This window comes from Podarcis filfolensis, assembly GCF_964270895.1.
Source record: "Podarcis filfolensis genome assembly, chromosome: 7".
Classification (NCBI taxonomy): Eukaryota; Metazoa; Chordata; class Lepidosauria; order Squamata; family Lacertidae; genus Podarcis; species Podarcis filfolensis.
In genome coordinates this window covers 74,697,630-74,725,076 of record NC_139603.1, presented here as the reverse complement: position 1 = coordinate 74,725,076, position 27,447 = coordinate 74,697,630, and the positions used below count along the sequence as shown (strand labels likewise).

Below are 27,447 nucleotides of genomic sequence, written 5' to 3'. Positions count from 1 at the left end.
TCCATGTATCTGGGATAGTGTGAGCAAGACTTCAGGAAAGAAAGTCTGGTTGGAAGGCAGGATTGATTTGTGAAACGCTTCCTTTCAAAGCAGGTGATGAGTTTTGCCCCTTTGATTGCTCTACCAAGAGGTAACTGGTATCTTTCATGTGCTCCACTGCATGACACAAACAGGTCGTGCTTTGGGCATGATTATCAGTTTGCCATCCTCCCCAGTTAAGGATATCAATAACCAGATAAGCTAGCTGTACGGGCTGTTCTTGTGCAGTTTTAAGACCCAATTTAACAATTTAAAACGCTATCAAAAGTGTGTGTGTGTTTTTCACTTTGACCTAGCACCCAAATACTCCAAGACCTTTAAAACAAGACCTTTAATAAAATAATGATTAAATGCAAGGATTATCACACTGCTTTAGTCATAGACCTGGGCTTTACCCAAAGTTCATGGAACAGACAAGCCCACCCGTTTTCTGGGATGATTTTATGCTTCCACATTCTGTGACCCTGACGGCACAGTCTCTCCTCCTGCTTCCAGTTTCCTTTTCTTGCGTTTCCTATTCCCCTTTTTCTTAGCTGCTGAAGGCTGCAAGGTCTCTTGTGCCTTTTTCTTCTTCTTCAGGCAGCTGAGAGGATTAGGGCCACTGGCCCTTTTTCGTTTCCTTTTTCTCGGCTCTGAGGTCTTTGTCAGACCCTGCTCCTCTTTGAGAAGTTCAATCCTTAGTTTCTGGTGCTCCGGAATAAGCCGGTTAGTCTGTGCTGCTTGTGCCGAAGCCAAAGATTTCATGGAAGGTTTGTCAAGAACCATTGTGTTCTGAATTATGAAGAGCAGGGGAACGCCAGCCTTTTTCTTTACTTTCGTTGCCAGATCCTGGTCCTATCGAATGGGGGTGGAGGACACAAACAGTAAGTCTATATGCACTCTTTATAAACGAAAGCTCAAGGCAGTGAAAATCAAGCAGATTGCTCACCCTGGAAAAGAACACTGTCAAAGTGGCAGGAAACACCCAATTTTCTTGTCCCTCTTGCTTGCTTTACCAACTTTTGCTCAAGCTGCTTAAGGCTATAATGGTAAACTAGTATAACATTCTATAAAAATGCAAAATCTGCAATGTGGTCAATTACTATATGGAAAAGTTATTGAAGGCTAAAGGCATAAATGCCAAGTATTCTTAAGGATTCTTTAATGTATTTTAAAATAAAATAAAATAGTCAAGTGGTATATAAATTTGTATACATAATAACGATGCAAATCCCTATTTTCTTCATTTCATCCAGCAAACAGACTATAATTTCTTGAGCAAGATTGTATCCCTTTTGTGTTGTGGACCACAGGAGAGGCTTTCTGTACCAAACAGCTGGTTGAGGCAAAAAGTTAGGACCTATGAAGTCAATTGGTAAGTTGTTTGAATACAAACCACCTGCAAATGGAGTTCAAACTGCTAGGCTTCCTGTCATTACCGATCAGCTGATTGGCTCTTAGAGCAAGCTCTCTTTGCCAAGGAATTATCAAGAGCACATGCTCCCAGTTGTTCCTCTGTACGCATGGCTTTAACTGTCCCACATCTAATGGTTTGGGGGAAATGACCTTGTGTGGTAAATTGGGTTCCATACCATGGGATGAAGTAAGTGCTTTCTGAGATAACGTAGGCAAAGAGCTTTCCATGTGACTTTTATTCTGAAGTACTATGAAAGCTTTTTGGAGCTATAAAATAGAACCCAAACATCATAAATAAACGCTACTAAAGAACACTCAAGCATTTTTGCAGTTCACTTTTCTGAGCAACCTTCTGGGGCAAGACAGAAGAGGCAAGACATATTGTGAGACAGTCACTTATTCTGTGAAAGGTAAAGGACCCCTGGACGGTTAAGTCCAGTCAAATGCGACTATGCGATGGTGGCGCTCATCTCACTTTCAGGTCAAGGAAGCAGGCATTTGTCCACAGACAGCTTTCCGGGTCATGAGGCCAGCATGACTAAACCACTTCTGGCACAACGGAACACTGTGCCGGAAACCAGAGCGCATGGAAACGCTGTTTACCTTCTCGCCGCAGAGGTACCTATTTATCTACTTGCACTGGTGTGCTTTCGAACTGCTTGGTTGGCAGGAGCTGGGACAGAGCAATGGGAGCTCTGTCGTGGGGATTCAAACTGCTGACCTGATCAGCAAGCCCAAGAGGCTCAGTGGTTTAGACCACAGCACCACCCGCATCCCTGCTACTTATTCTGTAAACAGAGCTGGGCATGGGTACTTCTTCGTTCCGGTTCTATGCAGACTTGCCTTTCTCAGATGCACTCGAAGCTTAGAACTTTAGCTGATGTTTAGACGTGCCTTGCCTCCTGATCTAGCAACTAAGACATTAATTACAGTGTGCAAACAAGCTGCCAAGTATCTTCATTCCTTTCTTTGTGAAATAAAACTGTTATCTACAAATGCCCTCCCTCTGCAACTCTAATCCTATGCTGCAGGAGAGCTTGCCACCCAAGGCATACGCAAGCCCTCTCAAGTGCAACAAGGCTCATTTCCAAGTAAACTTGTTTTAAAACAAGGCTGTAGGCAGTGTTTTGAACACTCTCTTGTACTGCTGGAAACGTGTAGCTGCCGTTCAAATCTGCATAAGCCGAAGTTTTCCCACCGCAGCGCCAAAGGAGAAAGCATGAATGTAATTCTCAAAACTCATTAACAACTGGCCAGATTCCAAAATATGAAGGAAATGAGGCATTTCGTTCGCATGAGCTTAAGTGAAAGAACATTACCTGCGTGGCAATGAAGTAATGGTGTGGATTTCCATCCTCAATCATGGACAAGAGGCAGGCTGAGCCGCTCACTGGATTTTTGAAGTGAGAACAACTGCGAACTTGAAATCTCTGTGCAATTAGTTTTGCCCCATATAGCTCCTTCCCTAAGGATTCCAACTCTTTCAGGACACATCTAGAAGAAGAAAAGATAACAGCAGAGATTCTTGTTCAACAAAGACATTTCAAACACTGAACAAAAGTCCCCATTATGTCTTGTATCCAAGTCTACCCCATGTGCAAAGATTGGGGGAACCCCAGAACAGACTTGAGGGCATGTGGGGGGAGGAGGGGGCAATTGCCACTGCCAAGCAGAAATTTTCACGCTGGCAGGATGCTTGCTAAGCGCTTCCTTAGAGACAAGCATGAATATGGAGTTTGCAAAGCCAGGAACTGCAGGCCTTTATCAAAGGAGCCAAAGATATTAATATACATGGTCTACTACGGGCCCCATTTTACCCTCACACCATCCTGTGAGGTCAAGTAAGCTGAAGGAATGAGAGGGATTTGAAGTCAACCAAGGTTTGCAGCTCAGTTGGGGATTTAAACAGGTCTTAATGCGGCGACTCTGCCTGCTGGCTGCCTGGCCTCGCCAACTGAGCACAAAGGATATACATAGGGTCTCTCTATAGGGTGACCTGGCTTTACAGAGGACAGTCCTCTAGCTGAAGGGGCTTTCAGGCACAAGTGTGGTTTAAAGCTAATGAACAATGAGGAGAAGGAGGAGCCCTGAGGTTTTCTACCGGCCTGTAGCAACACCTGTACAGCAGACTTGGCAGCCACAGACCACCTCGTCATAGTCTTCCCCCCTTTAGTGATATTTACTGTATTTTCTATTTAAAAGATACCAACTGCTTATGAATTTTGTGTCTACCTACAAAGTCACCTAGTCTAGTTTTCTATGGCATGATGCATTTGAATTCAAATTACTTCTACATTTGCACCTATGCATATGAGTTTGCATCTCCAAATGGCAGTCCTTTCACACTAAATGCCCTAAATGCCTCTTTGACCCATCTTGCTCATACTGGTAGCTCCTCCACCTTTATGAGGACCAAGCAGCCAACTGTCTCCCACCGCACTGCCCACTGAATAACTGACAGCCACCCAAAGTAGGATACATGGGAAGCTGCTTTGTACACAGCCCATCTGGCTCAGGACTGCTACACCTGCCTTTCTCAAGCTTGGGACCCCAGGTATGGGTGGTCTTTATTTATTTGGGGCATTTTAAGGTCATGCACCCTGCACATTCGTTTATGCACTTGGCTGGCAGCCATCCTCTGATTCTCTTCCCCACCTGATTCACAATGGGAGTCTTGCTTTATGGCAGGCATGTCCAACTCCCAAGAGACTGATCTACTCCCACTATATAAAAAAACTGGAAGTGATCTACCCTTTGGATTGACCAAAGTTGTGAGCTTTTTGGGGGGAGCTTCTTCAAAGTTGCTGTTCTAAAGCTTTCCTGGCAGATGTACACTCCAGAGAGCAGTGGCCATGGTTCAGCCCCATCCCTGAACAGGCAAACCGAAATGTGCAGCCACAGGTTTTCCTGGATATCCTGCACTGCAGGGGGTTGGTCTGGATTAGTGGTTCCCAACCTTGATTTTGGCCATGCCCCACCTAAGCATCTCTAAAGTCCTGATGCCCTCCCCACCCCACCCGTGACATATAATTTGTATTATTCAAAAAGTGAACTCCTATTCACGTGGAGGAAGCCTAGAAGATCATTAACTTGGTCTAACACATTCTCGAATTGCCCCCCCATCAAATTTAAAAGACTCTTGAGAGTCCCATGGACTGCAAGAAGATCAAAGTTATCCATTCTTAAGGAAATCAGCCCTGAGCGCTCCCTGGAAGGACAGATCCTGAAGCTGAGGCTCCAATACTTTGGCCACCTCATGAGAAGAGAAGACTCCCTGGAAAAGACCCTGGTGTTGGGAAAGATGGAGGGCACAAGGAGAAGGGGACGACAGAGGACGAGATGGTTCGACACTGTTCTCGAAGCTACAAACATGAGTTTGACCAAACTGCGGGAGGCAGTGGAAGACAGGAGTGCCTGGCGTGCTCTGGTCCATGGGGTCACGAAGAGTCGGACACGACTAAACAACAACAAAATCAAATTGCCCCACGTTGGGGAACCACGGGTATGGATGAGACGTGGGTACCCAACTCCATGATTCTATGACTACAACTCCCACCATCCCTACACCTGGCAGGGCCAGTGGGAGTTGTGGTCCAGGAGGAATGCCTCCCCTGGGGCTCGAACCCGGGACCCCCTTCTGCTTGCGACGTCACGCGCCTCCCCGTCCCATTCGACCCGCGCTCACCGCGTGGTGCAGAGCTGCGTGGCCCCGGCCAGGTATCCCGGCAGCTGCTCTCGGATCTGGATCTTGTTGCGCAGCGCGGCCTGGCAGAAGGTGCCGTCCAGGAGCACCTGGAAGGGCTCGCGGAAGCCGAAGTTGTGCTTGTAGAAGCCCACGTTCTTCTTGGCGTGCTTCTGCCGCTTGATCTTCATAGCGGCGGCTGGAGAAGGACCATAGAGATGGAAAGGCGGGCGCAATACTAGGCGGGCCCCACTAGTACTTCCGCCGGAAGTCCACGCCGGATTATTATTATTTTTTTAAAGCATCAACCGTAACGAAAGTTGACGCACGCGCAGTGGAGCAGCCGTCGGGGAAAACACGTGTTTAGGGATGTGTAACGCGTCCAGGAGCGATCACGCTCTGACTCTTCGCCCCAGATGCTTTCTTTTTGTTGAGTTACTGGCGTTATTGCTGCGAGCGAGAACGCAGGATGAGAAAATGCGGTTATAATAGAACCCACAAGGGACCCCTGAGGGTCATCTAGTCCAACCCCCTGCCGTGCAGGAATACTACACGGATAAAAAAGATCAGGGCTAGATGTGGTGGTTGAGAGGATCGGGCTGGGGCTCTGGGGGAGGCCGCTCGGCCATGAAGCTCTCGCTTGGGCGCTGGACGATAATAATAATAATTTCAATAATTTATTATTTATACCCCGCCCACCTGGCTGAGTTTCCCCAGCCACTCTGGGCGGCTCCCAATCGAGTGTTAAAAACAATACAGCAGTAAATCTTAAAAACTTCCCTAATCAGGGCTGCCTTCAGATGACTTTTAAAAATAAGATAGCTGCTTATTGCCTTATTTCTCTCAGATTAGCTTACCCCACAGGGTTGTTGTAAGGGGGGGGTTAAATGAGATGGGGGGGAAGAACCACGTGCGGCACCTCGATCTCATCGGAGGAAGAAAGGGAATAAATGCAGCCCATAAACTATTACACCCACCACTCCATAGATTTACTAGGCGGGTTATATTTCCTGGTGGGTTAATGGCAGCTATCCAGGATCGAGCTCCCGTCGGGCAAAACTGCATCGGCGCAGAGGAGAAGCAAAACGCAAACATAAAAGAGTCTTATAGGAACTATATGAAAGCGGAACCATGTTTCGGAAGTGCTCCGGTTTCCGCCCGGAAGGTGTTCTGAGAGGGATCCGTTTCCGGTTCTGCTCGCTCTCTTCCTCTTCCGGCCGGTGTGCGTTCTCCCTCTCTCGTTTTCCTCTTCCAGAGATGGCGTCGCGCAAGGAGACACCCGCCCCCGGCGCCGGCGCTTCTTCCTCGGCTGCCGTCAAAGCCAAGGCGAAGGCGGCCCCGGGAGACTCGGCGGTGAAGCAAGTGCAGATCGACGGCGTGGTGAGCGAGGGAAGGGGAGCCGGGAGAGGCGCCTGAGCCGCTGGGCGCGCTGCCGCGTGTTCTTCACAGGGTCGGGAGGGACCCCGAGGGTCATCTAGCCGAACCCAGAATGGTTTACAAATGTCAGTGATCAGACAGTCCCAGCCCCCAGGTTTATAATCTGAAATAATACATGACATAAAAGGAAAAAGATGGGGGGGGGGAGGGAAGACGGGGGGAGACAAGCTCTGGCACCGGCCTTGGTTTCAGAATTACAGTGGTACCTCGGGTTATATACGCTTTAGGTTACATACGCTTCAGGTTACAGACTCCGCTAACCCAGAAATAGTGCTTCAGGTTAAGAACTTTGCTTCAGGATGAGAACAGAAATCGTGCTCTGGCGGCGCAGCAGCAGCAGGAGGCCCCATTAGCTAAAGTGGTGCTTCAGGTTAAGAACAGTTTCAGGTTAAGAACGGACCTCCGGAACAAATTAAGTACTTAACCCAAGGTACCACTGTATTGCAATGACCAGACGGAATGGAAAGAAGAGCCAAGAATTGCTAGACTCTGAGCTGGAATTGACAAAGACGACCTGCATTCCTATAACTTGGTAATAATAGCCTGTATTTCTCTGCTTGCGGCAGAAGAGGGTGGTTCTCTTTCCCTGTGACCGGCACAGAAACACAGAGTGCTTACCTCTTATAAGTCAGTTTAATCATTTTACTGAAATCACATTGGCCGGGATGATGTACAGGTGTCTGATAGGTTGGACAAAACTGCAAAGATGTAGTCTAGGTATTATTAAATATGCAATCTCAGTTCAGTTAGAGCAGTGCGGTTTGACGCGCAGCCCGAGGGCTGCATGCGGACCTGAGATCTTTTTGAGTGACCCTCGGCAACATTTTACGCCCCCCTCCTCTCCCTTCCGACTGCACAGCTTTCACAAAGCTGGGTGTGGAGGTGCTGGGCTCTGGGAAGGAGGTGTGAGGGCTCTGACAGGATCCTAGAGTCCTCTCACCTCCTTCCTAAACCTAGTTAGGGCTTTCTCAGAGGTGGGAGAGTTCTAGGACCCTGACAGAGCCGCATGCCTCTTTTCCAAAGCCCAGCTTCACATTTACCTAACTTTGGGAAGGCGGCGCAAGGACTGGGGTGTCATTTTTTGGCCTCTCTCCCTCCCCCTTCTGCGACAAAGCAGTGTGTGGCCCGTGGGCTCCATGTTGAAGTACTCTTGCGGCCCACTTGGTATGTAAAGTCGGGCTGCCCGGAGTTAGAGGTACATAGGAAACTGCCTTATATGGAGTCATATCATTGGTCCAGCTTGCTCTGTTTTGTTTACACTGACTGGCAGTGTTTCAGGCAGGAGCGTCTCCCATCCCTGGAGATGCCAGATTGAACCTGGGACCTGCTGCATACAAAGCAGAAACACCTCTATCTCTATATCACAGATTCCTTAGAATTGTGATAGACAGCATTATGCATATAGCTGCCAATTTGATTATCAGATGCATTGTTTCAGGTACTGCAAATGCTGTGAGTTGCAAGTTCAGGTAGGCATTTTGTGTAAGTAACCATATGTATGTTATATCTCAAGGAATGCTCAAACAGCATAATAATAATAATAATAATAATAATAATAATTTATTATTATTTATACCTCACCCATCTGGCTGGGTTTCCCCAGCCACTCTGGGCGGCTTCCAACCGAATATTAAAAACAATACAGCATCAGACATTAAAAACTTCCCTAAACAGGGCCGCCTTCAGTTGTCTTTTAAAAGTAAAATAGTTGTTTATTGCCTTGACATCTGCTGGGAGGACGTTCCACAGGGCAGGTGCCACTACCACCCAAATGTTACAAAGATACAGCAGAAAGGTCTACAAGAGACACAGATGCTTTGTTCTACAGTATTTAGCACGAAGTCTTTCCCTATATTGCTTTCTGTATTCTCTGGGAATAGTATACCAAAAACTCATTTAATCACATTGAGCTCATAGAACTTTTAGAGTTGGTAAGTGCTGCAGTTTCCACAAATGTAATTACGTTATAACACCTTTCAATGCAACCCCTGTATAAGCTCAGGAAGTATGCCCCATTGAACTCTATGGAGCTTTCTTCTGTGTAGATATGTACAGTTGTACCTTGGAAGTCAAATGGAATCCGTTTGGAAACCAAAGCACGGCTTCCGGTTGGTTACTGATTGCGCAGGTGCGCCAGAAACAATAGTGGAAGCCGCGCCGGATGTTCAGCTTCCAAAAAGAGTTCGAAAACCGGAACACTCACTTTCAGTTTTTGATCGTTCAGGAGCAAGACTCAAGGCGTTTGGCAGCCAAGGTACGACTGTATAGGATTGAACTATTAGTTGATCAGCTCTTAGTTATATTGCTGTTTGTTTTCTGCAGTGGCCCCACCACAAATACAGACATTAGGATCAGGTGCCAAATTTAGCATTTTACTAAGACTACAAAGATGGGTAAGTGTGTGGGCCTGGTGACTTCAGAAGCCACAATGTGAATGGAGGATTGGGCACAATTGCCAGTGGCCCATGGGCATTTTTAGTTACCAGCATTGCTCTTGGTCTTCCTGTGTCTAACAGAGGAGGAATTAATTGTGCAGACAAAAATAAGCACACAATTTAGAATGTGCATAAGTATATCAGTCTCAGTCAGTGTTGGGTGTAAAAATGAGCTCAAGTGTAAAACCAGAATGGATTATTCTAATGTGTTGCTAGCAAGTTAGTAAGCCCATGCTTAATTATCCAGATATCAGCGAAGTTTGGGCTGCAGTGCTGTGTCCATTTACCTGAGAATAAGTCACATTGATCTTTGTGGGATTGTTTCTGAGTAGACATAGGATTGTGCTATGAAATGCCCACTGCTATTATAGTGGGGCAGGTCCCTGTCATTGGATGGAAAGATGCACTGACCTGTTATAGTTGCTTCTAAATGGCTCTTTGTAAATGTGAATCTGTCGTGGTCAATACTTTTGGCAAGGAGATCCAAAGTTTTATTTATTCTTATTTATTCTTACATTTAAGTCCCACCTTTTCCTCAAAGGAGCAGTACACAGTTCTCTCCACACCTCATTTTACCCACAAACCAACAACCCTGTGAGGTAGATTAGCCTGAGACATTATGACTTGCTCAAGAACACCTGGGGAGCTTCATGGATGAATGGAAATTTGAACCCTGGTCTCCCAGGGTCTAATACTCTAACCAACACTGGCTGTTTGTTGGGATGCACTGCAGGACACGCACATACCTTGGGACATCCTGCTACTGTCTAGGAGTTTCGCAGGCTCTCTTTCCTTTTGCCACTATTGGCCTTCCCAATCATTACAAGACGAACAGTTGTGCAGACTGTAGCTTCTTTCTGGGTTTAGCGACATACTTGGAGGTCAGTATGGCCAATCCTTGCTTCTCAAAAGCTGCTTTTTTGTGTATAGGCATTCAGATGTTGAATTGTTTGATTTTTCATATCCTCCTGGGCTCTTCCAATAGTTTTTCCTCAGTGTTAGTAGATAGTGCCAGCGTTGTGCTTGCTTCTCTTTCAGTTTGTTGAGCCTGAGATGAGAGTGAGGGCAACCATTCTCAAGCTTATTTAATTTATTTCAGTTTAGAAAACAAGAAAACAGATTCAATGTAGCAGTTAGAGAGTAACTATGGACCAGGGAGGCCTAAATTAGAATCCCTGTAGCCCTAAAGCCCACTGGGTGAACCTGAACCGGTCACTATCTCATAGCCTCACATTACCTCTCAGGGTTGTTGTGAAGATAAAGTGGGCTGGGGGAAAGACAGTGTATTGCACCCCTGAGTTGCTTGGAGGAAGAGTAAGATAAAAATGTTTGAGAGTCCCAAATACTGCTAGCCTTGGGCAAGTTTTCTTCGACACATCTTACTCTTCTTTTTCATAGACTTTTGGGGGAAGGAGCAGGAATGGAATTTTGTTTCTCAGCTTCGTTTCTCAGTCTGTGCTCGTTTAGCTCACCCTGTTGAATGCACACCTTTTGCTTCGATTGGTTTTGTTTGAGGAAGGGTTGTAATGCTTCAAAAGCACAGCCTTCTGCAAACCACAGGGGCTGGTGAGATTTCTACCATAAGAACATCATTTTTAACTCTAGGCTGCTGTTGCCACTTCCTTTTATGTTGTTGTTGTTTCAAAGAGTGGCAGATTCAAGAATGGCAAATAAAAAAATGTAATAAAACAACAACTCCAGAATGTCAGGAAATATGATAGGTAAACAAAAATGGTGAAGGGTAAATAGCCAAACAACTGAACAAAACGCAAGATACAGTAAAATCCCCTAAAACCTTCTCCCCCTCTGGGATCAAATGGCAAAAAAACAATTTTTTTGGGGGGGGGGGGAATACAGATCAGAGTTGTGCTGAAGTGCTCCTAACCTTTTGACGCAAGCACATTGGAGGATATTTGTTGTGCTTGGGATAGACAGTATCCAGGATATTTCAGGCAAGGCAATCAAACCACTGAAGAAATCTGCCAGGCTAGGTTGGCTTGTCTCCATTTCAATCTGGAGGTTAAAGTCTCCGCATCCTTATTGCTGTATGCCAAAGAGCACAGCGCCTCCTCAAAGGATGATGCCATTGGTAAACATGCAGCAGCAAGAAAGCTTGAAAGAGCAACATCTGGTACCATTTGGCATGATTAAGCTAGCGCCCCATTGAAGAGTGAGCTAGCATCAGGCCTACGTGTCGTACTTCAAGGTTCATGGATGGAATTCTGCCTGACAATAGCGCTTCCTGTTTGGAGGGAAAATTGGCAACTGGTCGTCTTGTCTGTGCCGCTGTGGTTTTAACAGTTGGGCTTCTCATTACTTCTCTCATCGGATGGGTCCCTTGTGTTGCGATTATATATGCATAGCTGAAAAGGCTGATGGAGTTTGGTCTCTTGGTGCCAGTTTGTTGGGCTGTTACTTACAAATGCCGTGAACAATGTGTGTTTCCACTTACATCCACAAAGCACTGTGGGGTATGCTGGTGATGCACTTCTCTTAAAAGGCACTCTTCTTAGCAGCTAATCCTCTCATTGCCACTAGCAGATATGTTCTGCTTTTCTCCAGGAGGGGGATAAAGGCTCTGCTGAGCTAAAGCAACCTTGTGCAAAGCTCACAAGAAGCTGATCCCAATTAAGTCCGAGGCTGGGGCCATCTTAAGGCCAGAGTCTTCTCCTGCTTAGTGCTTGTTTCATGACAGATCAGCCTTGAGATGGCATTCAGTGGTGAGAGTGTTGCAGGGTCTGCAAGGATTGAAGGAAGAGCTTTTGAGACCCTGCAGAGATCAATTGGGGACTCTTGCACACTTCTCTTACTGATTATAGTTGTAGGAGATGTGGAGGGAGGCAGGCAGTACAACTGAATTGGGAAGTACCATATAGTTCTTGCAACTATAGGACATTATGGAAAGGGTAGCATGCTTTCTCTTTCACCACTCTGCCTCTCCCCCTTTCAAGAGTGGCCTGGTATTGGGTAGGGGTGCCATTTTGGGCTTCTTTTTATGTCTACAAGTGCTTTTCTTTTAGTGGCCGGTGGTCTGCAGTTCTAAAAGTATGGTATGGTGACCTGCAGTGCAATTAGGAGTTGCCGTTGAGTGGTTTGTTGTACGTTTTTAATGGACGGTGTTTTATGTATTCTTGTTTACTTGCTTTTATTATAAACCGCCCTATGCAAGGGGCAGTATTTATATCATCTAGATAAACAGTGTCAAAATACAAGTCACTCTAGAGTTAGCTTTTTTGACTAGTCAAAACTTCCTTTAGTCATTTGACCCATCAGTGATGGTTAAAAGTCAAGCATTTGGGTTGAATGTGGTGTTTGTTCTTGGAGTAGACCCATTGAAATTAATGGACGAGATCTAGAGGGTCTACTCTGAGTAAAAGCTTGGATACAACCCTTAATCAGAACACTAACAGGGAACAGAAAGAATGGGGGGAAACTGCCATCTACCAGATGTTTCATAGTGTGATGTCAGGTCACATGGAGGTGTGTCCTCTCTACAACTAACATACTGAGGAAGGTCAGGGATGGAGAACTTGGAGTCCAGCAACATCTGGAGGGCTACAACTCCTATCATCCCTGATCATTGATTATACTGGGCTGATGGGAGTTGGAATCTGACAAAATTTGGAGGGCCAGAGGATTCCTATCTCTTGGCTAGGTAGAATTGTTGCTTCATTGGAAATGGGGGGACGGACCCCTGCTTCTAAAATGCAGGTGTAAGCAAATGATCCAGACTCCAGAGGCACACAATAGCTCTTGCCACTTACCCAGACCAACTCTTTTAATATATTTTTAACTTTATGGAATATTTGAAGCTGTCAATTGCCTGAGGAAGTTCCTTTGCTGCGTGCAGAATCATCTGTAGCACCAGAGACTTCCGGGTTAGCGCCATCGGCAATGGTGGAGTTCCTCTGACTGAGAGGAACCCGCTCCGCGAAAATCGGGTCTTGCCACCGCGGTGAAGGCGGAGACCCCTCAAAAATCCCAGGCGGAGGAAGCCTGGGAACGTGGGATTCGGCTGGCACCAGGAGCGCCTCCCCTACTCGCAGGGAACCCCTTTTTTGGGGATCCGAAGCGACGTGGGGTGAGCGGCGCGGTGTTTTGAATCGACCACTACTTTTACGGAGTGAAGCCGCACAGCCGTTGCCGGAGAGCGCTGACTTTTTCCTGTGGACAATTGGACTCTAAACAAGTACCCGTGAGTAGAACGGAAAATTGGATTAAGAAACATTTTAATTTGGTATCGAAGCGGGAAGGTCTAAACAGGAAGTCCGCCTTCCGCTTTTGTAAATAGACTAAAGCAAAAATTGTGCAAGCTAAAGCCTGGAAAGTTGTATATAAAGGTCTAAATTTCCTTCAGTTTTAACCACCAAAACCCCTCTTGGAAGCAGGAGAAAAGAGGGGGAATTTTGATTGTTTAAGCCTGCAGAGAGAGAGTAAAGAAAGATAAATTTCCACCGTCTCAAACCTGGGAACGGGGTGTCAGAGACAGAAATTTTTGTGGAAGTTCATTGACTGTGAATGGAACGTCTTTTGACAGATAGCTGAAGAAGAGAAACAAATTGATTCCAATGTTGCCTTTTGCATTTAAAAGAAACAAAAAAGTTGAAAAATGAAAGTAATTTTCTTTTGTTGGACCTGCTTTCAAAAGATGGATACAAATAGAAATTGTCCCCTCTAGAGGGAGCTTGTTAAATTGTTGCTGGAGTCGATCTGGGGATTTCACAGCTGTGGAGATTAGGATCGTGGGACCAGACTCTGACCTTGAATAAAAATGTGTTTAGAAGAAGTTTTCGTGCTTGCTTTCTGCAAGACAAGTGCTTTGTTGGAACAGATGCATGAGAAGATGGATTTGATGACTGTTGCAGTCAAAAACTTTGGACAAACAGCGAATACTTATATAGAAACCATTCAGGAACCAACCCAGGAACCTGTTTTGACAGGGCAAGTGCAAATGCAGAAGATAATGGAGGAGGTTGCTGCTGAACCTCAAGTAACACAAATGGAGAGACCCGAGGCCCTGCAGGAGCATAAGCCACTGTCGTTGAAGATTGAATCTGGAGCGGGCCAGGGGGGGTCTGAAGTCGTGGGGGCTCTTAATTTTGGAGGGACTTTGAAACATGCTTTTAAATACTTTCTGGACTACATTGCTGACTGTGGGGAATGGGACTGCGGGGAATGGGCTGATCTGCTGAGGGGAGATGGAGATATCTTTGGGTTGGAGTTTCCCTGAGACCTACTCCTCAATGAGAATGGAAAGAAACTAAGAAAGAGATCAACAAAAGACAAGGTAAAGTGCAGGTATAAACAAGAAGAAGATCTGCAGAAGGGACATGGAAAAGACTTAAGAGCCTCGGACATAAGATTACCAGGTTGATGGACTAGATGGAATGGACAGTAAGGACTGACACAACCCGAGACCAGGAAGAAGAGACGGAGGAAGATTGGAAGAAAGTTTAAAAAAAAATTATTTTGGGAATTAGTGTAAAATTAACGAGTATTAGGAAAAATGTTGGAATGAAACTATTTGGCTTTAGTAGAAATGATATAAGGAGTTATGTATAAATAAGTACTAAATTTTAAGCTTTAAGGTATTTTATGGTAAGATAAGGTTAAAATAAATTAAGGTAAACTGAATGACAGAATATAGTGAAAGGTGGAAAGGATTTGCTGAGTTAAGTAATAAGTTAGACTGCTAAGATAAATTACCCAATAAAAATTGAGAAAGATGGAAAGAATTTGCTGAAACAAATAACTAAACTAGAATACAAAAAGGGAGGTGTGAGGAGGTCAATGAAACAAGTAAATGAAAGATAAAGATATGGAATATTGGATGTGTGTTTTTTATTGTTATTGTTGTATTTTTATTTTTTTGTATTTTTTATGTATTGTAATGCATGTTTTGTTAATTTTTTTGTTGTTTTCTCCTTCTCTTTTCTCTGTAATCTTTAAACCTCTAATAAATATCATTTAAAAAAAAAACACAGAATCATCTGTAGCACCAGCCACTTGTTTCATGCACGACAACATCAAACTGTCTAATATGGATAGGGATTTCCGTTGTCTGTTTGTAATGGCATCTCTTTCCTGTATCCATACCCACTTCTGGTCTCAAGTTACAGCCTCTTTGTGATGTTGGGCTGGAGTGTAGATAGAGCTTTTCCTCAAAAGGTGGGCAGAGGAGCCAGTTGGCTGAACACAGAGTAGCTCATTTCACACATGGATTGGTTTAGACCAGGATATAGGGGTCTTTATTTTCAGCAGTTTTCACAAGTGATGAAAAAAGCAGCAGTTCAGCTTCCCTTATTCTGTAATTAGAAGATTGTATGCATTTGATTTGACGTAAAAATTATTCCCTTCTACTATTCATTTAGTGTCTCTTGGGGACGTGCCTTGATGTGCAGTGTCTCAAAAAGCAATATTCAAGCTTGTAAAATCCTGTGAAGAATTCTTGAACAACAGTTGAAAAGGTAAAAGAATTCCTTTTCTGGGAGTGGGGGACACAGATCCACGTCTTTATTTTCTGTTCTTATTTTGCAGGCCATCCTTCTTATTAAAATGGCCAGAACATTAGGCTAGATGGGTATTTTCTTTACTACGTCTTCATTTATGTGACGTCTAGGTCACATTAGAGAATTTTGCGCTTGTGGGCTTTCCCCTGAAATTCTTTACAATTCAGTTTTACAGTTCAGTTGCATATTTCTAATTGGAAGTAAGCACCATTGAAGTCAGTGGGACTTATTCCAGATGCACCCTTCTCTAGTTTCTTTTTCAGAGACCACAGTTTGCCATTGCATTTCAGCAGGCAAATTATGGTTTGCATGATCCTTCCTAGCCATGGTTTGATCATGGTTTGCAATCCTGATTTGGAGGATTTGCACAAAAGCCAAAGTAACTGATTGAAGCATGAGAAGTAGAGGGTGGGAGGAGCATGTGAACTCAAGGCTTATTCATGTTATATCAGACCATGAACTTCAGAGGACTTGGTGCATCTAATCATCATGCTTTTACAGCTCTTTCAGAATTCAGGCTGAAATCCTGTTTTAAGATAGACTGGCATAGCCAATGGCTAACTTGTATTTTCGCTCTGGGGTTGTTTGTTTTTTAAATTGCCGTGTTGTGGATGAGATCCTGAGATTGGCTAAGGCATGCTTAAATTTAGGCTAACCAAAATAGATCATCCAGACATCGCAGCACTTGCTTTCTGCCTTCCGCTCCAACCATTTCTGATGGCCAGATTATATGTAGAATGCTTCCCGGCCCCCTCCCTGCAGGCTCTTTCCTCTAAATTCAAAATGACAGTAGAAATTCAGCTCAAATCCATGTGAAAAATGGCTTGTTGAATGATGATGAGGTTAACTGCTGCTGCACTTGGCTGTCATCTCAAAATATTCACACATGCGACTGCTGGGAGCTGAAGCCTGAAGAGTAGTGCTTTTATGCACAGATGGCAGTAGTAAGCAGCTCATGAGTACAGCAAAAAATAATAATAACTGAAGGCTGGTATTTCAGTAGGGTAGCAGAACGCATCTCAGTGTACAGCTGTCAGCTGAAATTCTGATTCTTAGTTACTCAACAGAAGACTGTTGAAGACGAAATAGCAGTTCTAAAGTTTCCAAAAAGCAAATTATGTGGTATGTTTAAAATTCCATGTATGCTATGAAATAGTGAGGCTTCTCACAGTATGAGACAGGGATGTCACCTTGTCCCTAGCTTAATTTTGATGTGTCTTGAGTGCATCAGAAAACAGAGGTTTGGGTTGCCTGATGATATAACCTGAGTAGGAAAGAACTTTCCACTTTCTGCCCTTGGATGATGTAGAATAGCAGCTCAGGGTGTGGACTCGGAAGGTTCCAGATCATGCCTTGACTTAACTGCGAATCATCTAGGTGACCTACTCTCCTATGTAATAAATATGTGGGTGATGAGAATGGGCTGCCAGGTAGGACTATGACTGGAGTGACAATATATTAGGTATTGGTTTTTAGAGGTAAGGGTGGAACCCAACGTAGCACAAGCAGACCGCTGCTCATGTAACAGGACTTCACCTTTCTCCTCCTTCCTGCAGCTTTCCTGCCTCACAATGTGCCTCCAAACTATTCTCTGGAGGGTCACAGGGGAAGGAGAGGAATGTGAAGTCGTGTTCTGTGAGTGGAGGCTCGTTCCAGGTGTTGGCAACAACTGGAGTACAGTGGTACCTCTGGTTACGAACTTCATTCGTTCCGGAGGTCCGTTCTTAACCTGAAACCGTTCTTAACCTGAGGTACCACTTTAGCTAATGGGGCCTCCCGCTGCTGCCACCCCGCCAGCGCGCGATTTCTGTTCTCATCCTGAGGTAAAGTTCTTAACCCGAGGTATTACTTCCGGGTTAGCGGAGTCTGTAACCCGAAGTGTTTGTAACCTGAGGTGTTTGTAACCTCAGGTACCACTGTATCTGCAATGGTGTAAAAAAAATAATTCAGGAAAGCAGTATATTACTGTTTTTTAAAAGATTTTTTTAAAAGTTGGGGATCCAGTGCTGAAGGAGGACACAGGTTCAACCTTGGAACCCCTAATCTTGCAGGAAAAAATTGTGGCATTGTGGGTGTGGAATGACTCCCCATTTGTCATCGTCCAACCCCCTGCAATGCAGGAACCATGACAGATAGCTTATTTAACCTCTACTTAAAAACTTCTAATGGAGGAGAAGCCACAACCTCCCGAGGGAGTCCATTCTACTGTCAGAAATGCTCTTCCTGATATTTATTCGGAATCTCCTTTCTTAGAGTTTGAATCCATTGGTTTGAGGGTGAGACTGTGAAGATGGAAGCCCTCCAACTGGGAGGAAGGCAGCATAGGGGCCTGTTGTCGGACACTGCTGTTGTGTCCTGGCAAAGGATGCAGCCCGATTCTGTTTTGAAAGAAACATACTCTGCCTCTGTTTTTTCAGCTTCTTGTTATGCTTCAGGCAGAATTTGGTAGAAGCTTTTCCTGCTAGAATTACGTTTCTAGGCACTGCTGGTAACCCAGGAACTTCTAGTTTATGGACACCTGCTTCTTAAGAAACTTTGTGCTTCATTGACCTACTTCTTGGTAGAGCTTAAAGCCCTCTAGGCCAGTAGCCTTCAATGTTTTCAGTCAAGGGATCCACCTTTAACTGAAACATGCATTTGGGGACTCCTCTTTTTAAATCATATATTTGTATGATTTCTCCACTTCCCTAGCTGTAGCCATGCCAGGAGATAGTTTCTGCATACAGAAATAGGCTATATCCCAATCACATAAAATTCCTGTTGTGAATGTACTTTTCATTGTGACAATAGGTGTTGTTCCTCCTTCTGCTCCAACTCACCTTTTTCCTCCAGCAGCTGGTGGGAAAGTCATGATCCAAACAGGAAAACAAGAAGCAACATGAGAAATAATTATTTTTGCGAGGCTCAACCTTCCCTAGCCTTTTAACGTTGGCTGTCCTTTATAAAAACATTTACTGGGTTTCCCATTTGACTCTGTCCCTCCTTGTTTGTCTTCCTTAGCTGTATACTAAGTGTTGGTTTTACTATATGCTCATTTCTTTATTGTGTTTCTAAAATTTAGAGTCTAAGTCTTGGAGAATAAAATAGGAACCTCCCCCCCCCCAAAGTTTAAGGAGCCTCATCTTCTTATGTTTGAGAATATGTTATCAGAGAGACTGTATTTTTGTCATCTGTTTTGGACAGGCAGTATGGTGTAGTGGATAATGCAGGGTGAAGAATCTCCAGGTGTTGGACTCCAGTTCCCCTCATCCCTGATTATTGGTCATGCTGTCAGAGGTTGATGAGAGTTGGAGTCAAGCAACATCTGGAGGACCATAGAGTCTCCACCCCTTGGATAGAGTACTGGACTGGAACCAAGGAAAACAGGTGCAATCCCTGTTCTGCCACGAGGCTCATTCTGGCTTTTTAGATACCGTCCCCTGAAATATTCAGTGATAACATGTGGTGGGATATTCTGGAGTGGATGGGAGGCTTATCTCCCAGCTAAATTGACATCGCATGTTTGTTGAAAGGATAAAATATGGAGGGTTGAAGGGGGAGAACCATGTCTGTCAATGTGAGTTCCTTGGAAGAAAGGCGGAATTTAAACAGTGATACATTGATTAAAGAAAGCCATCATAAGTTGTTGTTTTTTTAACAATGCAAACTCTGAACCTGTTTTGTTTAAGGTTGAAAGGGGAGAAAGAACCACCAACAGCTCGGCTAGGAAATTCTTGGATTTTATTACTGTGCCCTGATGGTTGCAGTGTAACGGTATTGAGCGCCCGCATTCTCTGGAGCTCGGAGAATTGGAATCTCAGGGCACCTGTTTCAGAAATGTTTCTACAGTGGAATTGTTCGGCAGTTTCCATGGCAATAAACTTGCCTCGTGGAACGGGTACAATGGCACTCCACATTTAGATCAGCCGCTTTCGGCACTGCTTTTCAAAACCTTAAACTTCATTTTGGTCATACCACCCTAAGGATTGTAAGAGCCTGTGCTTGTCACAGTGCAGACTGACTCGCGGTCTCACAGGCCATGGCGGTGCCCTGTTAAGGACGCGGATGCCCTTAAAGGAAAAAAGAATGCTCCAGGCCTTCCGTCTGCGTACCTGGTTTCTTTGACAGATCAATAAGCCTTCAGTGCTGCTTACACAAGATTAATAGCACATGTTGTAAAGGTACAAAGCTCAATAGCTTTATTTCCTGCAGACCTAGGCACTTACAAAGGGAGCGTAAAAGTGATTGATAGCGATGCAGGTTGGAGAATGTAAAAATGTCTTGCCGCTGTCATGTTGCAATGTTAGATAGCTTGCAAGTGGGGACTTGCAAAAAACTTCTGGGCAGGGGCGATGCAAAGAGGAGATGCTTTCCCCCTTTTAGCTATTCCTCCCACCACCCATGTGCGCTTCGTGCCTCTGTGGGGACCACCACTGCAGCTCATTGGCTGGTGCTGTGATGCATACGGCTCAAGCCAGAGGCCATTTCTCCAGGTTCGGCTGCATGGAGAAAGCCTTGGTTGTCTCACTGCACAAGCCGGGAAACGTCATCCTTGAACAACGGGGCTGCAGTGGGGTCCGTAGGCATGGAGCCAGTTCTGGGACAGCTGCTTGAACGTAAGAAGATCCCTGATGAATCAACCCAATGGCCCATCTAGTTCAGCATCCTGCGCTCACAGTGGCCAACCAAATGCCTGTGGGAATCTCACAAACAGGACCTGAATGCCACATCACTCTCCCCTCCTGGGGTTTCCAGCCACTGATATTCAGAAGCATGACTGCCTCCAAAAAGTGGAGGTCAAACTAGTGAAGCTAGTAGCCATTGATAGTCTTACTTTCCAGGGATTTATTTAATCCTCTTTTCAAGCCATCCAAGTTGGTGGACTGCCTCTTGTGGGAGCTAATTCCTGTTGATCTATGCACTGTGCGGAGAAGTGCTTTCTTTTGTCCTAAATCTTCCAACCTTCATGAGTTACAGCATTAGGAGAGAGGGAGCAAAACTCATTTCTTCATGACGTGCGTACAGTACTGTTAACTTCCATGATCATGTTGCCTCCTGATTTGATTCAAGTATGTTCACACATTGTCCTTTATGCCAGGGTTGGTGATCCTGTGGCTTGTCAGATGATCTTGGACCCCCATGTTCCATCATTCTCAGCGAGCATAATCAGTGGTGACGATGGACATTGTAGTCAACAACATCTAGAGGGCCGCAGGGTTCCTACTGCTGCTTTATGCAGACATCTACTTGGGTGGGGGGAGGTTATTGCCTTTGTTTGTTACAATGGTATGCATTTTTGTGGTTTTTATCTTGTAAATCGCCCTGCGATGCTCGGATGAAGGGTGTTGTAGAAATTCCATAAACAATAAATAAATAATCCGAGCGAAAATGGTGGGTTGGAGCCTCCTGCTGCCATCCTTCTCACTAGACAAGTTCACTATTCCCAGTTTGTCATGTAACAGGATCAATTTGTGTTGCCCCTAATGTTTTTTAGGGGGCTAGATGGCTCTGCCAAATTAATTCCAAGCATAAGCTTCCAGTTTAAGTTGAAAGTTGTAATTTAGCCGATTTAAAACGCATGCCACCAGTGCAGGGGCTGGGGCGATTAATAAGAAATTGTATGAACCTCATAGGAGAGTTCTAGGGATTCGAGATTGGGAGAACACTCTGGCAGGCATCCATCACCTCTGACTTTCAGGCTATGGGGCTGTTTTCTTCACGTTGAGCTGAACTCTGTTTCCAGTATTTGCTAGCTGTGTGAGCAGTGTTAGAAACTCAGATACATAAACTAGGCGCCAAATGGCTTGTTAAACCAAGATTGCAGTTGCCAAAACAGAATGCCTAGCTGCCATTTTGGGGTCAGATGGCTTGAAAGTCATATTTTTCAATATGACTTTGTTTCCTGAAATTCATTCTTATCGTGCAGATAAAATATAATGGATAGAATTCTACAGGATTTGTTGCTAGTGTGTGGAAACAGCCAGGATCCAAGGATCAGCAGGCATGCATCTCCGGTGCAGACTTCAGGTGCCATCCTGGCGCCTGGGCATCTTCACTTGGTTGCAAGTGGCCAATAGCCAGGCACGAAATGCTTAACACTGAGAGACTACTTCAGTGATTGGTGGCCATGACTGGGAAAGTGACATCGTTTCTATGGGAATGCACAAGCACATCATTAAGCCAATCATTAAGAATATCATTTATTACGGCCATAGGCCCATACAGGTAAAAACAACACATAAATAGCAGCTTGTGCCGTAAGGAGAAAAAAAAGCAATCGCTAAAACACCACTATAACAATAAAATACTATAAAATGGAAAGGCATACTACGCCTTAATTAGCTTGTAGAGCTCCTTGGCGTCGCTTTTGGGAAAGGACAGCAACTAGGAACCTAGCCACCTTCAGGGTCGTGTGGGTATCCTTGTCCTGCAAGATTTGGGCAAGGTGGAATTTTGGTGGGGTACCCTCTAGTTTCTGTATGATTGATCCCAGCAAATTTGCCCGTGGCACATTAAACAAGGGGCAAGTGAACATAATGTGCTGGAGCGACTCCGGTGTCACCTTATCACATTCGCACACGGCGGGGGCTTGGCCCTTTGAGAACCTATGTCTCAGGACATTGGAGGGAAAAACGTTAAACCTCGCTTTGGTGAAGGCCAGTCTATGTGCAACAGTCGAAAGGGAGGAGAGGTATGATGGAACGCAGTAAGTTAAAGTGATACCAATGTTCTGGGGCGAACAAACACCTCCCCCCAGCGTATAATTTCGCTGTAAGTCGATGTCATCCAGTCTTTGGCGGATCAGTCTCTGAGCAGTGATTTGGTCTAGTTTTAGGGAATCTGAGGGAGAGATTCCATAACTCAGGAGTTTGGCATGAATTCTACTAGTCCAAAGGCTAGAGAATTCATCTCGCCATAAGCATTGGGCAAGGTAATGGTTTGGTAATCTATGCCACAATGATAACCAGTAATTGAAGACTTGCTTCCACAGGCAAGTTTCTAAGGATGCGACCTTCAATTCTAGTCGCATGGCTGCGTTGCTTACGCACAGGGGGAGCATTAGGAGCCGACGTAGGAATTGGCTTTGCAGAGTCTCAAGGGGAGCAAGATCTGTCATCACGGCCCAGAGCGGGGCAGCATAAGCAAGCACGGCAACCACTTTTGCCTTGAACACCTTTAGGGCCGAGGGAACATGCAAAGCTCCGTCCGAAAAGAAGAATCGGAGGAGCGCATATGACAAGGTTTTGGCCTTATTAAGTAGGTGTTGAATGTGAGCTTTCCACCCCAAATTGTATTGAAGAATAACTCCTAGGTATTGAAATTTTAGGACTTGCTCTATTTTTGCCCCACCAAGCTTCCATTTGTATAATCTCCGGCTTCTGGAGAAGATCAGGATCTTGGACTTGGCATGGTTGATGGTTAATTGATTGAGTTGACAATACGTGGCAAAGATCTTCAGAGCTCTGGTTAGTCCAACACGTGTATAAGATAGAATTACCGCGTCGTCCGCATATAAAAGGAGTGGGCAGCGGTAATCCGCTAGTCTAGGCGCGTGTGTACTTGGAGATGAGTTGACTAGGGGTGCTCGCATGTCGCTGATGAATAGGTTGAATAGGCAGGGAGCCAATATACATCCTTGGCGCACTCCCTTGTTTATTGGTATCGAATTTGTAAGGTCGCCCGCTGGAGTGAATCTCACTCTGGCAAGGGTACCTTCGTGGAGCTGGCTTATGAGCCATAAGAGTCTTCTATCAATGCCCTGTTTCGCAAGTTTCTCCCAAAGAATATTTCTAGGAACGCTGTCAAAGGCTGCCTTTAGATCTAAGAAGGCAGCACAGAGGTAGCCCCGGGGGGGGGGGGAGAGGAGTACTTCCGTGCCAGATGATAAAGAACTATCGCATGATCGGTTGTAGAGCGTTTAGTTCTGAACCCTGCTTGTTCATGGCCAATCTGGTTAGTCTCATCTACCCATCGCAATAATTTAGTCATCAAAAAGCTGGCATAAATTTTCCCTATGATCGAAAGGAGGCTGATGTTACGGTAGTTTTCCGGCTCTGTTGGGGAACCTTTTTTATGAATTGGTACAATAATGGCCTCCTTCCATGTTTTGGGGATGAGACCGGAAGCGTTGATTGCATCGAAGGTTTTGGCCAAGATGCCGGCCCACCATTGTGGGTGTAGTTTGATGGCTTCAGCAGGGATCAGGTCGGGCCCAGGGGCTTTGCCCGGTTTCAGCTGAGCTATTAACTTGGCTATTTCGTCAGGATCGGTGGGAGGCCAAATAGGTAGGTGGGTAAACAGGTGCATCAGATGGTCGGAGGGAGCATCTGCCTGTGAGAAGCATTTCTTCAGGAACCGTTCCCATGTCTGCCCTTGGGGAATTCCTCCCCCTTCTGTTAATCAAAGACCAGAATTCCCTGGATCTGTGTGGTTTTGAAGCAGTAATCAGAGCCTGCCAACGATTATGTTGCCACTCACGCTTGGCAATTATCTGCGTGCGTTTGTAAACTTGCTTGGCTTGTGCATAGCTAGCTGGCAGAGTAGATGCATCAGAGGTCTTGTATGCATTATATATAGCACGGAGGCGCTGTCTTGCTTGTTTGCACTGAGAATTATACCAGGGAGCACCGTGAGTATACTCGTTTCGATTTAAATTTTTGGGTGGTAACCTGAAGAAGGACGTAAGATCAGTCATATGATGGTAGAAGCGCTTCAATACTATGCTATGCTCGTCTGAGGCAGAGCCTATGTTGGGATAGGGCCCGAGGATTTCTTTTTGAAAGAATTCCAGGTACCTTTGAGCCTGTGTCTCCGACCATTTGATTCCTCTTACTTGGAAAGATTCGTTGGTTACCATCTGAGTCGCATGTCTATGAGCCTCCGGCTGCCAGTTCAGGGAAAGCTTAGCAACAAGGGGAAGGTGATCACTAAATTGTACATTCTTGATCTTAAAAGTGGAAATACACTTAAATAGATCCCTAGAGACCAACAGGTAATTGAGGACGCTGTTTGATTTAACGCTCAGGTGAGTGAAATCCCCTGGAATATCAGGGAGGCATGTGCCATTTAAGGGGACCAAATTCAAACGGATGGCCATTTGATAGAGGAGTACTCCAGCCTCATTTGCTCTGTGGTCCTTAGAAGTTCAAGCACATCCTATGACAGGGTTGCATACCAATTGCCTGTTTCATTTAACAGGGTATTTGAGCAGAAGGTTAATCCTCATCAAAAAAAATACTTAATGAAACCTGCTCTTCCGCTTGGCAATTAGTTCAGCTTGAGCAGAATATGTGACTCTTGAGTTGGCCTTCCAGAAAAGAAAATCTGCTCTCGCTATGATTACCTTGACCCTCGTGAGGACTGATCTCCATGTAGTTGACATGTTATGTTTCTGTGTTGCTTTTCCATTAGAGCAAGTCCATTTCCTAACCCTATAGTTAAGGTAAAAATTAAATTTCAAATCCTCTACTTTATTCTTGTTTTGAGCAAGTATGCAGGACAAAGTACATGGGATGTCTTAACGTCTCTTTGATTCATATCTCCTGGGCCTGCTCTTATTCTTCTTAATTTTATTAGTATATTTAGATTGTCTGGACGTGGTATCAAACTTTGGGCAGTGGAATGCTTCAATTATTCATGTTTGGCTCTGTCCCCTGTATTTCTTGGGAAACTATCTGCTAGTTGAACCGAATGATCTGTTCTAAACGAGGCTCTTTGAATCTGTATTTTCAGGTAGTGCTGAAGATCATCAAGCATTACCAGGAAGAAGGCCAGGGCAATGAAGTGGTCCAGGGTGTGCTGCTGGGGCTAGTGGTGGAAGACAGGCTCGAAATCACCAACTGCTTTCCGTTCCCCCAGCATACAGAGGATGACGCCGACTTTGATGAAGGTAACAATTCATAATAATCATGTTTAAAGTCTTGTTCTGGGGCTATCACACCTGCTGAAAACACTGTAAATTGGAGACCATATGGGAGAAGGAACCTTCCACTAATATGTTCTATTAGATAGGTTCTCCTTGGGGAAATAAGTGTCTTTAGTACAGGGGTAGCCAATGTGGTGGCCGTCAAAGTGGAGCTGGGACTCCAACTCCCATAAGGCCCAGCCTGCACGACCAGTGGTCTGGAATGATGGGAGATGTAGTCCCGCAGCTTCAAGAGAACACCCCATTGGCTGCCTCCTTTGTTTGAGAGGTATATGTAATGTAAGGCAGGGACAGGCAGAAAAGCACACCAAGGTCCTCTGGTGTATCGCTGGCCCATTCTGTTGTGCTGCCTACTGGTTATTGGGCCACTTGAAAAGCATGTTGGATTGGGTGAAGCTTGGTCCAGAAGGAATTCTTTTGTTTTTAAGCAGGGTTGGGGGGCAGGAAGAGGGAGCAAGCATCAAAGAAATGGCAACAAGAAGAAGGCAATCTCCAGCTCTTCTGGTAATGCACTGTTTATTTAGCCCAATGCATTTTGGAGAAGTCTTCTTCATCAGAAGCTGTATGAACAGTTCAGTTGTTTCTTCTTCATTAAATTGGTATATTACCCCTGAAAGGTAGATTTCAGGGCGGTTCACAACATAAAACAACAACAACATAAAATTACAATATATATAAAAAAGTAATAAAAATAAGAACAAAAACAAACCAGTAACACACACAACACATTTGAAAGGGCACCTGGTGTCTATCAGCCAAAGCCCTGGTTGAAGAGATGTATAACGAAGGCACCAGCTGGACCTTCCTGGGGCATGCATTCCACAAACAGGGAGCCACTGCAGAAAAGGCCTGCTCTGATGTTGCTTCCCTCCAGACCTCTCATAGGGAAGGCACATGAAGAAGGGCCTCAGAGGATGATCTCAGTTTCTTAGCTCCAACAATATCTATATCCGTATGGTAGTATTGCCATGAGATCAGAGTTGTCTGTGGAAACACACAAGAATATTTGTTAATCGTTGGATGAACAAATCTGGAGGAGCCCTCCAGATGTTGGATACCCTAGGTGGACAAGTGGTGGGCAGAGCCAGAAGTGTTCTGCTTCAGTTTCTACCATAACCACCTCAGTTTAGAAGCCATGAATTCACAAGATGGCTTTAGGTAAGTCTCAACCTTAGTTGCTGCCCTGACCTATGGGGCTAATACTGTTCTACTTTACTTAACTGCTATAATTGTTATTGAAATAAAGAAGGTATGGTGTGTTATAAATACTATTATTCCTTATAAATTTTGTACATTTTGAGCTTTGAAGTGCCAAACGATAAATATAGGTGGCATTTACAAAGAAAATTCATATTGCTGTTCTAAAGATCTGGTTAACTTTGCTTATACCTGTTGATTTAAAAAAAGCTAGCATTTTATATCTTGTTCCTAAATCAGAAAGCATTTGCGTCTTTCTTAGTATCTCTGTGGACCATTGTTCTTCTTTGCTAAAAATTATTGTTACTCCAACACAATCAGTTTCCCTACTGTGTTGTGTCTTGTATCTAAATTTATCTCCTGGGCTCTGATAAATTCTTAACTCAAGGTTTTCTAGCATAAGCTGAGAAAATCACATACATAAAAACTGTAAAAATTAGGGGTGGGTATCTTGTTTGACACTGAGAAATACATTCCAAATGTGCCATTGCCTATTAAAATATGCCTCTGCAGTCAAGAGGATTTGTGACTTCTCAAAAAAATGAAAGCTGCATGCTTTCAGATTCTGTCTTGTCCTTGAAGGCCCTAGAAAAGTATCAGCAGGGTAACCAATCCCATTTCAGCCGGGTAGGCATGCACCGCAGTACAATGGTACCTCGGGTTACAGACGCTTCAGGTTACAGACTCTGCTAACCCAGAAATATTACCTCGGGTTAAGAACTTTGCTTCAGGATGAGAACAGAAATCGTGTGGCGGCAGCGGGAGGCCCCATTAGCTAAAGTGGTGCTTCAGGTTAAGAACAGTTTCAGGTTAAGAACGGACCTCCGGAATGAATTAAGTACTTAACCC

General features: G+C 44.8%; 2 protein-coding genes and 1 long non-coding RNA gene across 3 annotated transcripts in view; 1 reads left to right on the top strand and 2 right to left on the bottom strand.

Annotated features, from left to right (window-relative positions):
* The window catches only part of LOC310766293, a 120,457-nt gene that overhangs the window by 43,592 nt on the left and 49,418 nt on the right, over positions 1-27,447 (bottom strand). The window lies entirely within an intron of this gene.
* UTP23 (UTP23 small subunit processome component) lies at positions 352-5,339 on the bottom strand. Its single transcript, XM_083622321.1, has 3 exons — positions 5,120-5,339; positions 2,754-2,928; positions 352-873 (listed from the first exon to the last, which is right to left on the bottom strand). The coding sequence occupies exons 1-3, from the start codon at positions 5,305-5,307 to the stop codon at positions 481-483; spliced, it is 756 nt and encodes a 251-aa protein (XP_083478447.1). The 5' UTR covers positions 5,308-5,339; the 3' UTR covers positions 352-480.
* The window catches only part of EIF3H (eukaryotic translation initiation factor 3 subunit H), a 72,687-nt gene continuing 51,472 nt past the window's right edge, over positions 6,233-27,447 (top strand). The window contains exons 1-2 of the mRNA XM_083622193.1: positions 6,233-6,496; positions 25,209-25,365. Of these exons, the coding sequence (XP_083478319.1) occupies positions 6,248-6,496; positions 25,209-25,365 (406 nt within the window). The 5' untranslated portion in view covers positions 6,233-6,247. The remainder of the gene's footprint in view (positions 6,497-25,208; positions 25,366-27,447) is intronic.